We start from the raw sequence: 16,843 nt of genomic DNA, 5'->3' as shown, positions 1-16,843 counted from the left end.
CGAGCGTCTGATCTAAACAACGCGGCGGCTGCTGGTTGTCAGGAGACATGAAAGGGCTGAAGATGGAGCCACGCCAAAGAGCAGCGTGCAGTCAGGGATCCTGAGCCTCCGCAGCAGCAGGGCACTTTGCTTCCACTCCAGCCTCGGCTGACGCAAAACATCTCCGGCGTGTGAGCCGCCCTCATCTCACCTCGCTGTGCTCGCTGACCTGGTTTTCTGCTCCACAAATCACACACAAGATGTAGACGCTGTCGCTTCCCTCTGAGGAGACAGTGCCGGCTCTGTGCTGTGTCATTCACTGGGGTCATATATTATTTGTTTTGGTTGACTCGTCGTCCTTTAGATTCCAGGAGAACGCAGACGACTAATTCGAGCTCCTCCTATATGATAGAAACATCTCAGGTTTGAACTTCGCAGCACCAGGTTCTCCTGCAAAATTCATGTTCAGGAATCCTCCCTCCGTCCTTTTCCTGCAAGAGGTCGACTCGAATGTGATTCCCATTGACGCTGCGCTCTGCTCACTGCTTCTTTATGAATAATAACACACGGCTCACTGTTTGTAGTGATGGAATCAGAAAAGCTGCATCGAGCTCTTGACCCTGACTGTCCAGGGGTGTGTCGTGTGTTTGTCGGAGACTTTGCCAGCGTGTGTGTGTGTGTGTGCCTCAAATTGTGCTTGTGAGATAAGAGCGTGTGATGTTCCTGTGAGGAACAGCCCAGAGGTGCGTGTGAGTAAAGAGACGGATGTCCAGTCGACTGTCTCCCCTCCTCTTCCTCTATAATTACCTAATGCTGTGTTGGGCTCAGCATTGTGTCGTGAACCTGCCGCTTCAGGGCCTGACGCTGGTCCCAGGATGGAAACTACACAATCAAACCTTTTCAGGCCTGTTGTGCAAAATGTCTCAAAGTATCGGCCGGTGTTGGACGTGTTGTTGTCCAGAGATTCGAGAGCTTTTGGTGATAAGACGCCGTTGTAGATGTGCTGTGAACAGAAATGTGATATTATGTGAATTTATATGTGCGAAAATGGCTCATTAGACACACTGGAGATTTTGACTCTTGGCATCTAAATCTTTGAGAAGTGGCAAAGGGGAGAATTTCCCCAAGCAAGTAGTTGTTTTAATATATATGTATATGTATGACGAGATGATTCAGTGCAACACGATAAGGAGACAGAGGAAAATGGGCCCAGAGAAAAGACGACAAAGACATTACTGTTAAAGTCACTGTGTCACGGAACAAAGGCTGAAAGCTCAACATGCAAATGCGATGCACGGGAGCAGACTGAATCATTAACAGCACTTTAACCTCACCCCCACACACCCCCACCCCCAGCCCTCCCCCTGTAATCGCTGTGATTGTGGATGAAAGACGTGAAATAGAAGAAGAGGCTCCGGAAGGTCTTAATGCTCCCAGCAGAGAACGCAGAGACAAACCATTATCACCTCATTCAGGAGCCGTTTCCTCCCGACGGGCTCCTCTTGTTATTCAAAGCACAGATGAATTTCTCACTGTTCGCACTCAGGGGGGGGAAATGCACCTTAGGCTACATCCACACGAATACATTTTACATTTTAAAACTGTAGTGACTCACATCAGAAGTCGTCCAAACTCACCTGGAGATGCAGATCACACGAGGACTCACATTGGCTACGTCCATATTACTAAGATTTGGTTTGAAAGAAGCGTTTTCAAACTAAAATCTCTGTTTCCATTGGAATGCCCGTCCATCACCTGACTCCTCACATACACTGGGATCGTGCTGTGGTGAAGGTGGAGCCCAGTTCATGCCCGAGGTCCCTGTGGTGGGATCCCACTGAGCCAACTGCTGTTTCATTGAAATGAATGAGGTGGCCGCATTTTTTTTACATGCAGTGCTTTTGTCTCTGTGATTACACCTCATTAGTATTTGACTTATACCTCCACCCCCACTCCCTTAACCCGCCCCACACTGTCGTGCCGTTTCTGTGATGTTTGAAACTGACACTCTGTTTCTCTATGGGTCATTGTAGTTTGAAAACGCAATGGACTGTATTTATATAGAGCCTTTCCAGTCATGACTGCATTCACCCAATCATGCACATATTCATACAGCGCTGTCTAGGCTACCTAGTAGGAATGCAGACTGAAGGAGCCGGGGATCAAACCACTGGTATTTCACTTTCCCAGTTGAGATACCTCCTTGGCAATAAATTATTATACAATTTCTAAAAATCTCTTAATGGAGCTACTCCCACATACATAAAGGACATGTTAGTCTAATATAACCCTGTGAGACCCCTGAGATCTCCGGGGAGTGGTCTGTTAATGGTTTCCACTGAGAACAGCACTGGAAACAATGATGCTCCATCCACTGGGCGTGCATTAGACTTTAATTGTTTTTCATTGTTTTAGTTGTTTCTTTTATTTGCTCTTATTGTTTTCTTCTTATGTCTTATTATCATATTGTAAATCATGTGTGAAGCACTTTGCACTTACCTTAAAACATAGAAGGAACAAAACAACAACAAATAATAAACAGACTTTTAATGAGAAACATAAATTAATATATGATTGAAGGAGCAGAGAGAAGCAACAATGCACAATGTACAAGTTTATTCTATTTTTATTTCATTATTTTATACAGATTTATCATTTTTATTCCTTTTGCCTCTACAATATTTTAATCTCCTCTATTCCACTCTTAGATTTAAAATGTGCTTTTTTAAATGTCCCTGTTCAGCACATTGAATCTAACCCTGTGTATGAAAACTGCTTTTTGATTTTATTATTATAACATTTTTTTGATTTTCCTTGATTTGATGAATTTTGACTGTTGCGCCTGACCGGAAATCACGTCACGCGTTGCGCTGCGTCACCCGGAAGTGAGGAGCGTTTGTTTACATTGCTGCAGCTCGTCGAGATGAATCCTCCGATGATCAACTCCACAAACTCCGTGTCGACGACGAGAAGTAAGAGGAGCACGAGCCGCCGACATGTTGTTTTCTGCTGCTCATCGCACAGCAGGGGCCACGTAGCTAGGGCTGCTAGCTGCTAGCTGCTAACGGTAGCTCCGGATGTTGTTGCAGAAGGCGGAAATGCCTCAGGTTCGGTGCTTTTACAGCCGGTGAATAATGTATTGTTCTCTATAATTCTAGTTTATATGAATATTAACTTCCCAGTAACACCTGGGCCCCTTGTTGTTGTGCGATGCTAGTGTTATCCTGTATGTGTCTGAGTTAGCATGTTAGCTAGCATGTCTGCTTCTCAGGTGGAGGTGTGAGCTAACTCTCTCTCTCTCTCTGATTGGTTAATGTGAGGATTTGACATGAATTCAAACTGTGAACCCACAAACCTGCAGAGCAGCTCTGGAGTCAGTGTGTGGTGGTGGATCCTGCCAGGTTCATGCTCACTGAACTGTCACTATTAGACAGTAAAGTAATGTAATACTCTTTTATTTTATCTGAATGTGAAGCTTTTCTCATATTATGTGTCAGAGTGAGTTAGAAACCTGCAGGTTTACAGTCGATGTGTCGTCACCTGAGCAGAAGTCACCGGTTATTTCCCCTGAGGAGACTGAAGAAGGTTGATGAGGACACGTGGTTGTGATGTGGTTATTCTCAGGCCTGGGGACTCGAACCTGCAGTGTCCTGGTTGGATGTTAAATAAGCAGATACCTGTTTCTGTGTATCGCTCAGTATATTAAGTACACCTGGCTAGAGTTAACTCTGTCTAACAGATAGATAGATACTTAATTGATCCTGAGGGGAAATGTATTCATCAAGTATCACATAAAACAGTCAGACACGAGAGCATAGGAATAATAAAAGTGGGATGAAAGTCTAACCACCAGAACTATTACAAAGATGTCACTGTAAAGAAGTATCTGCTAATGGAGATATTGACAGTACAAATATTTCATGTATAAGGTGATTGAAAGACAGAAGAGTGAGTATTGAAGCCAAATATAAAAACATATAAAGAGAAATAACTGAAGCTAAACAAAGTTGTGCATAATACAGCAATTCTGCAGTAAATCATTTCCTCTTGAACATTTCAGTTTAATCGTTTTCATGTTGTATGACATCTTAAATTAGAATCAACACCTCAGACTTTAATAAATACAAAAAATTCTAACCCTGATAAAGTCAGGGCTTACTGCGTATCCACGTGCTTGCTGTGAACAACATGTGTTTACGTGTTCAGAGCATTTAAACGACCCATTGAAACCTCTTTGTGCAGGGAAACGAGAGGCGGAGCGCTCCGTTAACTGGACGGTGGAGGAAACGCAGGTGCTGCTTTGCGCCTGGAGCGACGAGCGGGTCCAGAAGAGCCTGGCAGAGAACCTCCGCAACCGCCATGTCTTCAAACACCTCTCAGCCCGCATGAGTGAAATGGGTTTCGCCCGGAGTCCGCACCAATGCCGGCTGCGGGTGAAAACGCTCAAGGCCAATTACGTGAGGGCCAAACTCCAGAGGAGTGTCAACAGCCCGCAGCAGTGCACTTTTAAATACTTTGCCGAGATGGACGCTGTGTTGGGACGGAGGTCGGCGGGAGGAGAGGGGGGCTCGTTTTTTGCCTCTTCAGAACAGACGGCGGATGGCATCGACAGGACAGGAAGTATCCCACACGATTTTAACTCTAGTACTGAGATGGGGGGTCACCATTTTGGTCCGTTGGGGCGGACAGGGAGACAGCGCTCGAGCTCCCTGGAGCTGAGAGGGGCTCGTCAGTCTTGGCAGCTCAACTCCGACGTCAAGTTGGAGGAGAGAGAAGATTCAACGGACGAGTTCGAGTTCATAGACGCAGGATTCTCACAGTGTCCGAGAGACAGAGCCCACCAAGTTTATCTGGAATCAACTGTTCATCCTGAAATAAGTGGTATGTAGTGATTATCATATTAAGTATATTAACACCCATTTTATTACGTTGTTAGAATTGTTTGCTTACTCATTACTTACTAAGATATTCTTCTCATTACTAGTCTCACGCTCTGTTTTTTATTTTCCTGTGTCAGGTTCTCCAGTGGAAAACAGCTTTAGCACTCCTTCCCCACACGTAGTACTCCCTCCACCATCTCCTCCCCCTCCTCCTCTTATCCAGTCCACCGCCTCTCCTCTTCCCGCACCACCAGATCCTAACGCCCTCCCCACTTCTGGCCGCCATCACCTTGAGTCCCCCGGCCTGGAACCCGTCCTCAAGCACCTGCTGGAGAGCTTCCAGCGGCTGGTGTCGGACAGCCGGGGCCTGCTGGTGCAGCTGGAGAGCCAGCGGCAGGAGCAGGCTCACTGGCACCAGGGGCTCCTGACCCAGTGGCTGGAGCGAGAGGAGCGTCGGCAGAGGGAGACGGCGGAGAGGGAGGAGAGGAGGGAGAAAGCTCGCATGGAGCACGAGATCCGAGTCCTGGAGCTCCTCACCAGTCTGGGCAGAGAACGTGGGTGTAAATGTGGAGGCAGCCAGACTGTACCAGAGGCAGCGACTGGTCCCAGTCACAACACGGACAGAAACAGAAACTAGGTTGTTGAGGACTTTTTTAATGTTTGACCCAAAGAGTGGAAGAGGTGAGCTCAGGTGGAACCAAATAACGGCACTGATAATGCAAACCACCACGTTGAGGCCAGTTTGGTTCAGGTCTCAAAGCCGAGTGCAAACTTCAGGATGTTCCGCCTGAGTTTTAGAAGCCCCCCCGCAAAACCCCCCAAATCTGCACTGAAATCACAACGACGGCAAGACTCCTGATCACAAGACAACAGGTCGTGTCGTGTGAACCAGGTGAACTCTGTGTGGTTCTGTGTGAGATTTACACCGGACCAAAAACAGGGAAACGACCCTCACACCAGCTGACAGCAGGTGGTTTGTTTGTCTCCCTGGTCCCTGGAACCACATGTGTTCGGGGGATTCATCCGTGTTGATTGAACCAAATGTAATTTAATCTTTTCATGCACTTTAAGAGAAATTAAAAGCTCGATATTTTCCAACTGTTTGCTCTGCCAGTGGCGTCTGTTTGAATGTTTCTCTGCTCTCCAACTGGAACGCGACGCTGGGCTGTGACCCTGGTGGCACACATGGGAAACATGCAGCATTACAGCATTGCAGGGGCTATTTTGGGAATATAGCACAAACCTAAAGCCTGTGTTTGTTTATGTCCTTCGCAGGAACATTTCAAATCCATGTCACAGTTGCATAAGGGACCTTAAACACACTCCTCACATTCCAGTCGGGCTCTGTGTCCATACGAGTGAACAGCTGATGCTTTAAGTCCCGGCGCATGTGGACGAATCCACATCAGATGACTGATTTGTGATTTTAGCTGTTAAAGCTTCAGTGATATAAACAAAACAAGCCACACAGTGATACCCCCCCCCCCTTTTCTGTGTTACCCTCACATTTAAAATGCAGTTTATTAAACCTCTGGGCCGTAGCTGCTCCGTGCTGATTGTTCCCTGAAACAGACAAACTGGAATCTTTCACTCGACTATTCAACACGAGCCGGCCCCGAGGTGCCGAGTGTGAACGAGCTGAAATGGAACAGCCCCACTTCCCCTTAACTTTTGAAATGCTAAAACCAGATTGTAATCTACACTGGTCAGGGTGGTATTGTGTTATAAGCCTGGAAACCAGACCAGTCAGCAAACTCATGTTTATTCACTCTCTCCCGCGCCCCCACCCCCCCACCTCCTCGTTCAGACAGGGTTCCATTCGTCCTGAGACGGGTTGGGCCAATCACAACTATTTATCTGTGATGCCTGACAGCCATCAGTCATTGTGCTGCTAAAACATTTCCATTAACAACCAAAGATGGCTGCTTCTAATGTTGACAGGTCTGTTAAATCTTCTATTGAGAAAGTATTTAACTAACTGGACAAGGAACAAACAACAAACTTTATAGCGTTTGTTGATTCGCGTGTCGTCGCTCTGGTTGTTTTCGTCTCTCCAGTTTCATGCAGGGACATTTTGGTCTGTGACTTCTGACTGAGCCTCTTTGAATCTGATGGCAGAATAATTGTGTAAGGACACGGTCACCAAAGTTAAACTCCACTCAAAAGCCACGCTGCAATTTGCCCTCGCCACAGGAAGGGAATGTTTTTATTTGCCTCCTCGTGATGAACGGGAGGCGAAGGTTTGTGCTCTTCTGTCCCAGTCAGTGTAAATACAAGTTGAACAAAAAAAAAGCTAAAGACCCAAATTGACATTGATTTGAATCTTTGGTTAAAGTCCCAATATAGAAATTCTATGATTCCTGATCAGCTCTGATCATAGTTTGTATTTTTTTGCCACAGTTTTTGTTGCAGAACAAGAGAAACAAATGAAGTCGAACACCAGAAATGACCTGAGCCTCCTGTTGTTGTGTCTGCAGACGTTTGTTGTGTTTGAGCCTCACGATGTCCGACGCACTGACGGCAATCCTGATCCCTGCGGTCGATCTCGTGTGCGGTCATTTAAGCGAGAGAAAAGCAGGATTACTGCATATTCACGTAAATCTGCGTTAATCCCATGTTACACAACGCCACTGGATGTCGACGAGATTTGCGATGATTCACCGTTATTTCACCGAGGCTTATTACTCTGCTCAGAAACCAGGAGGAAATCCGCAGAGCGCAAAGAATTCACCGGCCAAACAGACATCCAGGATCCAGTCTGTGCACAAGTCACATTTCTTTATTGTCTGAACAAGCGTTACTACTGTGAAGCCTGTTTCTGTAGATAACAGGAACCGTCAGGTAACGTGTGTTCAAATTAAATCAGACATAAAACAGAATTTACAGCATCTTGCAGTTGTCTTTATTTGTTCTTATCTCATCTGGCTCGTTGAATACAAATACTAAAAGGCAAAAATACCTAAAGACGACTAAATTAATAACAGTTTGGTGCATCGGAGGATTTAATACAGTTGTCGTGTAAATACGATTGTGGTTCGCACGGTTGTTTCATCTAATCCGTCCACATTTTTTAAAAATAGAAATCCAACGATTCATCATGTGAGACAACGTTTTTTTTCATTTCACTACAAACAACAGCTTCTGCCCAAATCAAACAGTTGTTGCTTTGAATTGTTTTTGGACAAACGAGGAACACCAGTGTTGGTTTGAAGAACTGAACCAGGATGTTTTTGTTCATTCGCTGCGACGACTCTTCCATCAATATAATTATGATCTGTTTCTTTTGTTGTTTACGAAGCGTCAATTAATTGAAATGACAATGAGGCCTTTAGATACACAAAATGGAAAAGGGTGGGGGGAGGTATGGAGATAACAAGATGAGGGGGCAAGAGAATGATGTGAAAACATATATGTGGCAGGTCAATTAAAACATGCAACATTAAACATACAGCTCAGGAAACATAACTGCATATTAATGAGCATTTTTATTGCAGTATGATTCTAACGTGGGTTAGTAATTCATTCAATCACATGGGGGCAGACTTAATTAACTATTAAATCTGGTAGTAGCAGTCCAATTATCATTGTTAATGTTATTATTATTGTTATTATTATTTATATTATTATACTATCATTATTCATATCAGACACTCAGTATAGTCAATATATTTGTTTATATAAATTATAATAATAGCTATTATTACCACTAGTTGTAGTAGTACTATTATCATCGTTAATGTTATTATTATTTATAGTATATAATTATTCAAATCAGACACTTGGTATAAGTCAATGTATTTTGTTATATAAATATTAATAATTATTAGTGTTAGTTGTTTTAGTAGTACTATTATTTCATTGTTAATGTGTTTATAATTATTTATGTTATAAAACCTTCATTATTCATAGCAGACACTCAGTATAGTCAATATATTTTATTCTATAATAATAATAATAGCTATTATGAGTATTAGTTGTTTTAGTAGTACTATTATTTCATTGTTAATGGGATTAGGATTTATGTTATTAAACTATTATTCATAGAAACACTTGTTATAGTCATATTATTTTTATCATATTTTCTGCAGAAGTCATTCACTTTATCAGAAATCGAAATGAAAGTGAGATGAGAAATGAAACTTGAGACAAACTGATGGAAAAACCCTCCGCGTGGGAGAGAGAGCAGAAGGAGAGAGAAGAAGGAGAGAGAGTAAAAGGAGAAATGAAATTTAAAACGAGAGAAAAGGGGGAGGAGGAGGAGGCGGGACGATGAGGAGGAGGGGGGAGTCCTGTGCTGTGATTGGCTGCTTCCTCCCCCCCCTCACCCTGAAGTCTGGAGGCTTCTCTCCGCAGCTCAGATTCACGTGAAGGCGGCGGAGCAGCAGCAGCGTCTCTCCTCCTCCTCCATCCATCCGTTCGTGCGTCTCTCTGCTGCGGCTCAACCGGGAATACACGCTCCTCTCTGCGGCGTTTCCACCTGGACGATGCCGCACTGACCCTCCACAGGAGCCCGGAGCAGCGTTTCAACCCCCCCCTCGGGTTTTATTCTCATGTAAAAGAAGGAGAAAGTCTCTTGTTGTTCATTGATTCTCTCAGTTGGTTCTGGAGAAAGGCTGAATCTGCATCTGGACCGGTGCTCGTTGAGGTGAGAGGATTTACTCTGCTGCTTTACATCATGGGTTTCATTCAATGTTGTGATGTGGACGCGCAGTTTGGCTGAAACGCGCGCAGGTGGTGGACAGAGCGCACTTTGGTTCAGAGGGTCTGTGGCTGAGAGGGTCTGTGGCTGAGAGGGTCTGTGGCTGAGAGGGTCTGTGGCTGACAGGGTCTGTGCCTGTGTGAGAGGCAGACACCGTGTTTAACACCGATAAACATCACGATACTTTATAGTTTGTGTCATTTAGAGACTGATCTCTGCTCCTGAGTGAAGGTTCAGCTCCTAAACTCTTCTTAATGGACACAATTATCTGTTACACCTCCTCACTGTTTATACACAATACATAAGCAATATATCGATATATATATTAAACTTTTGTGAATGTGACACAGACTAATTAGGGCTGGACGATATTTAATATTGACCGATACCGATAGTTATCGTGATTATCTGCTCCTGCAGGTTTTGCGGTGTTATACCATCTTACTTTGTTCACCCAATAGAACGTATCGATATATATTTGATGTTTTTGACATTGATATCAGGATGGCCTTGCGGTAATTATTATTATTGAGGATTTTAATGTGTCACAGACCAAAGGAGCGATATTTGATAGCAGCTGATTCTGATAATTATCACGTTAAATGTCACATTAATATTTTACTTTTCACATTTAAAGACAGATTCTTGCTCCCGAGTGAAGATTCTTCTTTACGAGCAGAAACATTTATTACAAACAAACATTTTACAAATCTGAGGTGGATCAGTTTTGTGTTCTACCTCCTCCCTGTGTTCGAGAGTGTATAAGCAATATATTAATGTTGTGTATGACTTTTGTTGTATTGCTACAGATGAAATGACACTCAGGCTCTACTGTGAGATCTAAAGGCTGCAGCCTCAGTTTCTGTTGTTTGGATTGAACCTCATGTTCAGTGTGACTGTGCATTTATTGACTTTGTCTTAAATTACCACATCTTCCTCCTTAATGATCATGATGCACAGGCTTCCCCAACGAGCCGAGGTGTTTCCCCAGAAACCGTACCCCCGATAATGGGATCTTTGAAACCAGTGTCTATTTTTACCCCACCGCCCTGTGGCTAAGAGGATTCCCCCCCACCCCTCCCCTGCCTCCTCTCCCCTACAAGACAGCCAGGGATCAGTGAAGTTAATCCCACCTCTCTCCTGAATGACTCCGGCCTGTGCTCCTCCTTGGCTTCTCCGTGTCGCTGCTCTGTGTTCCAGGCATGCTCCGGGTTCCCCTTAACGTGCTGACAAGTTCAATCCGTTTATTGGTGATTTGGCAGGACTGTGGCTGGCCGACAGGGAGGCGGCCTCCTCTGGAAACACTTGGCTTGTTGTTGCTGCGGGTTGCTACTGTTCTCCGGTGCGGGGTTGTGGCTGTGGTGGGGTTTGTTTGTACCAATGCACACAAATTAAGGACTTTGGGGGATATGGGAAGTCGCCAATCACGAAGTAAGGGTCTGTGCCGGGAGCCTGACACTCGGTGCAGGCAGCGGTGGAACTGTAGATAAAAAGGTGTGCAGGCTGCCGAGCCGTGAGGATTACGAGACGTGCCCGCACAGCTGCAGCCGCGCTGTCTTCAAACCTGTCACGTAAAAAAAACCTGGGCCAGCACTGATCTACAGATTCCTGCAGGTCACAAGACGTCTGAGCTTTTATTGAACAGGGGCTGAACCTGCCTAAACCAACTGACTGCAAAGTCTGTTTAGGAGCTGTTCACTGCGACTTAATCACATCCTCAGCTACAGTTGAATTGAATTTGTTCAAATTACCATTTTTTTAAGGTCACATTCTCGGCTTAATTTGCTGGAAAAGCGGTGATTCAGAATTTGAAATGGCTGCAAAGTGGGTCCAGACTACAACCTGGAACACAGGCACTGACATTATTTGCAACCTTCCAATCCAGCTGTCTCCAAATTTCGCCCAGTGTCGACCTGAGACCTGCAAATTGTCCAATCAAAGAAATCGTATGGGTTCGTGTTTCTTCACAGACTCAGTTACCTGAGCTGAAATTCAGCTGGTTGATGTTTTTCATCACCATCAGGATCAGAAGCCTCGGGGGTGTTGTTCCTGCTGCAGCCTCCCTCTGTGCAGGGTGTTTAGTGTCCGCGAGGAGGGAGGGAGGGAGGAGGGGGTCATATCGCTGTCAAGGACTGATGACACCAGCTGACGGGGTCCTGTATGGAAGCTGTGATGTTTATCACTCAGTGCAGCAGCTGCAAACATGAACCTGCGTCAAAACACTGTCGGTCGCACATCACTCACTCGTCTCTGGTGTAAACGTGGTGGAGGGAGGTGGGAGAACCTCTGTCTTCAGACGCTGGTGGAAAGCGTCAGAGGGGTTTTCAGTCTCGTGGTTCTTATGTTCTCATACACGAGGGGCACTGGGGTTCTTTTTAATGGCTGCTATAAGGCTACATGCTAATACGGCTGATGGACGAGAGGGTTGGGCCACATATTCTGTTCATCAGCAGATTTAGTCTCTTCATTTACGATGTATTTGATCTCTTGACATCTATGTGAACTTTAGATCCTCTGCTTTCCTTTTAAAAATAAAGTTTGAACAAATGCAGGTCAAATGTCCAAATATCTGCAGGATGATCAAGAGGAGGCAAACACGTAGAAGACGAGCTTGGGAAGGTTTTGGTTAATGAGGGCTAACGTGGGTGTGGATGTGTTTTCCACAGTTAAACCTCTGAATCATGTCCTGCCTTAATGTTCCTGATGTTGTGATCACGTCTGACCTGGATAGTCTGCTGCTGCGTTCTTCATTTGTTCAGAACAAACTCTGGAAAAGGTCCAGACCCAATTTTCTGCACATTTGCCTCAGTGCGTGTCTGAAAGCAGCTGAAGTTAAGCGGCGCAGCGTGCTCGCCCCTCGGGCCGGGACACCGGGGGTGAAAAGGTTAAGTGAGAAGATGATTTATCTGTGGTCGCCCTCTTCTCCTCTGGTCTGAGAATGTCGGAGTCAGTTTTCAGCTCTTTGTGGTATGTTGTGATTTCTTCTGTAATAGTTGGAGTTGTGATTTCTGCTGAAATCTGCTCGGCCCAGTTCTCGGTGCGTCCAGCCCTCCTGACCACACACCAGCTTCAAACACCGGCCGTCTTTATTTAGACAACTTCCAGTATTCCACCGTGGCCTCCTCACCCTCCTGTGCAGCCACTCAGCTATCTCTCACCCTCATTTCCTCAAGCCATGCATGAGTGAGATTCCTCATGCCTCGCAGTGTTTACGCAGTGGAAGGGGGGGGGGGCTGTAGTATTGATTTACTACAGGTCCCTTTTAAAGTGTCTCTGCCAGAATCACATTCTCTCACTGCTACAGCCTCGTTCTCTCAGAAGCTTTTTTTTCTTTGTGAGGCTCCTTCTCCTCAACCGCATCGCTGTTTTTCATTTAAAGAAGTTTTATTACGTCACAAATCTTCCTGCTTGGTCGTGAGAAGAACATTTCTCAGGAAAATACAAAATAAAAGCACCTCACTTGAGTGTCTGGCTGATTGCGTGCGTCTCGTGGACTGAGGGAATGATTCCCTGTGTGTCCAGGGTGTTTCCGTTTCCTTTACGGCCTCTGAACTGCTGATGGCCGCTCATCATGAGCGGTCGTTAACACCGCGGGCAGGGCGGCTGTTTGATAGCGCGTGTTTTGGACGAGTGGGAAACCGGACTCCCATCATTTTCTCTCCGGGGAAGCGGCGCCGCCCAAACGTTTGGAGACCAAATTACCTGTAAACGCGTGTCGTCGATGGCGCCGCCGCCTGGAGCTGATTCCGGGGGTTTTAAGTCCTAATGGGACATTTGCCCGAGGAGGTTTGGAGCAGATTTTTTTAGGCCAGTTGCAATATTCCCTGAAATTCCAAATGTCACAGCACATGATCATCAGTGATTCATCTGAAGATGCTGGTTTCAGACCAGTTTACTTCGTCTGTCTTTGTTTAAATGTCGTGGAGAAAGTCCCCGACCTTAAGATCAACACAAGGTAGCACAGACTCAACGTCATGATGATCACTGGACCAGTTTCCTGCCGATATCAGAAGAAGTGAAAACAAATAAAACTATTGAATATTTAAAGAATATCACAGTTTAGAGATACAATCTGTGACCTTCAGCCATCTTTATATCCAGACATGCAAATGTCCCTTTCTTTTTAAATCCATTTAACTACTTTCACACACTGAGGCAGATGGTTCCTCGTACACAACCAGTCCGACTATAATTAAATCCACCCCCCCTCTACAGGCGAGCTGTGGCATTTTGTTTGTTTACCCTGCCTCCCAGCCAGCGGCCACGCTAAACCAACAGCACTGTGCTGAGGGTTTGTTTTTGTCGGGGGCCCCGGGACCCGACATGTGGCCCCCACACCCTCTACCACCACCACTGCTGCTGCTGCTGCCACTCGTCAGGCTCTAATATAACTATAAATAAAAAGAAAACAGCTTAATATTTGAAAACGAGGAATCTAAACTTGATATAACAAGTTAAATGACTAACGAGGCCCCTGATCAGGTCATCATCTCGTCTTAGTGAGCGCACACTTGTGGAAACACTGTTTTTTTAACCGATGTTGATGAAGAAATGTATTTAAAGGAGACAGGTCACATCTGGATGATGTTTTTCTAAGTCTGCAAAAAAAATTGACATGCTCACGGGCAAGTTCCCTCAATGTCCTACATGTGCACAGAACCTCCTCGTGTTTACTCAAGATAATATGGAGATATAATTATTCCATCCACCCGGTTAAGGGTTAGAAAAGAAGGCGTGGATCAGGGAGGTGGTGGTTCAGATCCCACCCGGCTGGGAAAAGAGCAACAGTGGTGTTCTCAGCCCTCGATCACCTGCTGCTGTCGACGTGCTGCTGGTCTGAACCTCAGTGCTGGACAGCAGATGTCTGTGGTCGTACTTGGATGCTACTGCTGCTGAGCAACAGGACTTAAATAAATAATTATACTTCTAAGAAAAGAGCATTTAAGTTTAGCACCCCCCCTGTAGTCAGGAGTAAACAAACAGAGATGATCCGTTCGACTTGTTCCAGGATCTCTTCCTCCGTCAGCCGCTCGCTGCCTCTCCTCTTCCTCGGTGGGGAAGCCACATGGTGCAGCAGATGCTCCGGCTGCTGTGCTCTGACTCCTCACGCTCGCCTTTCTCATGGAAATGTCCACGGCTGTCTCGCTGAATAATAGCGATGGAGGGTGTGTGTGTGTGTGTGCACGCGTGCTTTATGGCATGCGTGTGAAAGTGGAGGAGTGGGCGTCGTGCCTCGTGTGGGTGGAGGTTTTATGTGAACTTATGAATACACAGGGTTTTGTTTTGGTTTCTGTCTCCAGCGCAGCGTCTTGTGATGCTGGTTTTTTAAAGGTTATGGTCTTTTAGATGCAACTGAATCACTTCTCTTGATTTCCATCCCCGCTCTGATCAGATGATGTTCATCCCTGGTGCATATGTTGTGGTTATTTTCCTCCCGTCCTGTCACGGGACAATGAAACCCTGAATTTATTTGAACTTTCGGTGCCAGTGTGTGGGCAGGTGCAGTTTATACGTCCTGGCATCTCCGTGTCCGCTCCTGGCAGCGCCGCATTGCATCAGCCTCACAGGCTTCCTGACTCGGCATCCAGCCACGGGGCGGCATATTGTCCTGGAGGTGGGGGTGTGAGGGTGTGTGGGGGCGGGGTTGCTTACACCCTGTGCCGACCCCCACCCCCCACCCCTGGTGTGAAAAGGCCTTTTGTGTTTCCTCAGCCATAAGTCTGCCGGGCCGGGGACAGAACCTAAAAGCCAGGTTCAGAGGTCAGGAGGCTGCGAGGGGATGGAGAGGTGGTTGTTCTATCTTTGTGAGGACCAGAGATTTGGATTTGTAAAAGTATTTGGAGAAGAAATAACAAAGTCCTACAAAAGAAGAGGTGGATCAAACTGATAAATGCTCCTTTACTCAGTTTAACAGTCATAATCAGTCTGGTGTGTTTCAGTGTAAAAACAGGGTGAAACGTTGTGATTGACAGCTGAGACTGAATAGTCTCAGCTGTCAATCACGCAGCTGATACTGCGGCTCCATCCTCAATGACTTCTGGCAGTCTCTCACTCCAAGTGACGTCTAGAGCGTTAGCACCATATTTACCTTTAATACGATCACTTCCTTCTACCACTCATTTTTCTCTCATTCGTAAAAAGCCTGAACAGAAGCAGCCGTGCAAGAAATATAAACGAGACACAAACGCGAATTTTTATTTGCCAAGAAGCTTTTCCTCTATCGCTGGTTTCTGACAAAGCTCCGACTGATTGAAATCAAAGGGCCAATGTCAAGTGGATCCTGCTGCAGGAGAAGTTTGAAAAGCTTCTATGGCAACGTTTCCATGGAGCCTGTAATCGAGCAGAAGACACGTGTTCCTCCGCTTGTTGTGTCCGACTCGTCTGGTTTGATGAAGGTTGCAGGTTTATGTAACTGTGACTGTGACGCTCATCATCCTGCACAGTTTAATTGTCGTCTCTGTCCAGTGCAGCACACTAATCCCACCAGGGTCAAGAGTTCAGTTCTCTGAGTCTCTTCTTTGACTCCATCCTTTTTTTCCTTTTTTCTGCCTCGACCACAGCTCGTTTTCTTCAGTTGCTCATTTGTCCAAATAAACTAAACCCAAACTCTGAAACCAGCAGATCCAGGAGGAGGAAGGGTGTCGACTGGGTCCAAACCATTTCCCCAAAACAAGCCGTCTCATGTTTGTGTGTCTGAGCTATTTTGGATTTGTTTTGACCGTCCTGCATCAGCGTCTGCGGTGAAATATCTATCGTGTTTTTTCCTGACTGACTGTTCCTGTGGGTTTTTTTTTTTTCTGTCTTGCAGGACAACATGCCTCAGACTCCACCGTTCACGGGGCAGCTGAACACAGGCAGCTACAACAAGAACCTGTACCAGACCAAGGAGGAGGGCTACCCCGGCCTCTACTATCATGACAACAACCTGGTGTCCGGGTCCCTGGAGGCCCTCATCCGCCACCTGGTCCCAACTGTGGATTACTATCCAGATGTGAGTTGGTTTAACATTGTACCTGTTTATATCCCCGCTGGGTTCTTTTCCTTTGCAGCCTCATCAATGTGTTGATTCTGTCTGAGAAGCTCTGGTGCATTGAGACGCTGTTAAATATCAAAGATGCTTGCGCTGCTGTGTTTGTCTCCACACATCAGGGATTAAACATTTTAAATTTCCCACTCAAGCTCTTTAAATAGTTAGTTGTGTAGGTTATGATTCCCTGTAGTGGGTTTTAAAGCATATTTTCAAACTTACATTACCTGCGTTTTTTGCTTTTGCAGTAAACTTATT

General features: G+C 45.7%; 2 protein-coding genes across 3 annotated transcripts in view; both read left to right on the top strand.

The window, feature by feature from the left end:
* Positions 1-16,843, top strand: part of rasgef1ba (RasGEF domain family, member 1Ba) — a 74,749-nt gene that overhangs the window by 42,894 nt on the left and 15,012 nt on the right. Inside the window, exons 1-2 of one of the 2 annotated variants that reach the window (XM_035166725.2) lie at positions 9,219-9,504; positions 16,367-16,549. In XM_035166725.2, coding sequence (XP_035022616.1) covers positions 16,373-16,549 — 177 coding nt within the window. In that variant the 5' untranslated portion in view covers positions 9,219-9,504; positions 16,367-16,372. Of the gene's footprint in view, positions 1-9,218; positions 9,505-16,366; positions 16,550-16,843 lie in introns of those variants that run through there. The other variant, XM_035166724.2, reaches the window with a different exon arrangement.
* LOC118115525 lies at positions 2,829-5,972 on the top strand. The gene is made up of 3 exons (XM_035166733.2): positions 2,829-2,951; positions 4,222-4,860; positions 4,997-5,972. The coding sequence occupies exons 1-3, from the start codon at positions 2,903-2,905 to the stop codon at positions 5,494-5,496; spliced, it is 1,188 nt and encodes a 395-aa protein (XP_035022624.2). The 5' UTR covers positions 2,829-2,902; the 3' UTR covers positions 5,497-5,972.

The sequence above is a fragment of the Hippoglossus stenolepis genome, chromosome 9 (genome assembly GCF_022539355.2).
Source record: "Hippoglossus stenolepis isolate QCI-W04-F060 chromosome 9, HSTE1.2, whole genome shotgun sequence".
NCBI lineage: Eukaryota > Metazoa > Chordata > Actinopteri > Pleuronectiformes > Pleuronectidae > Hippoglossus > Hippoglossus stenolepis.
Note: the sequence above shows the minus strand (reverse complement) of the source record. Positions and strands in the feature narration are given on the sequence as shown.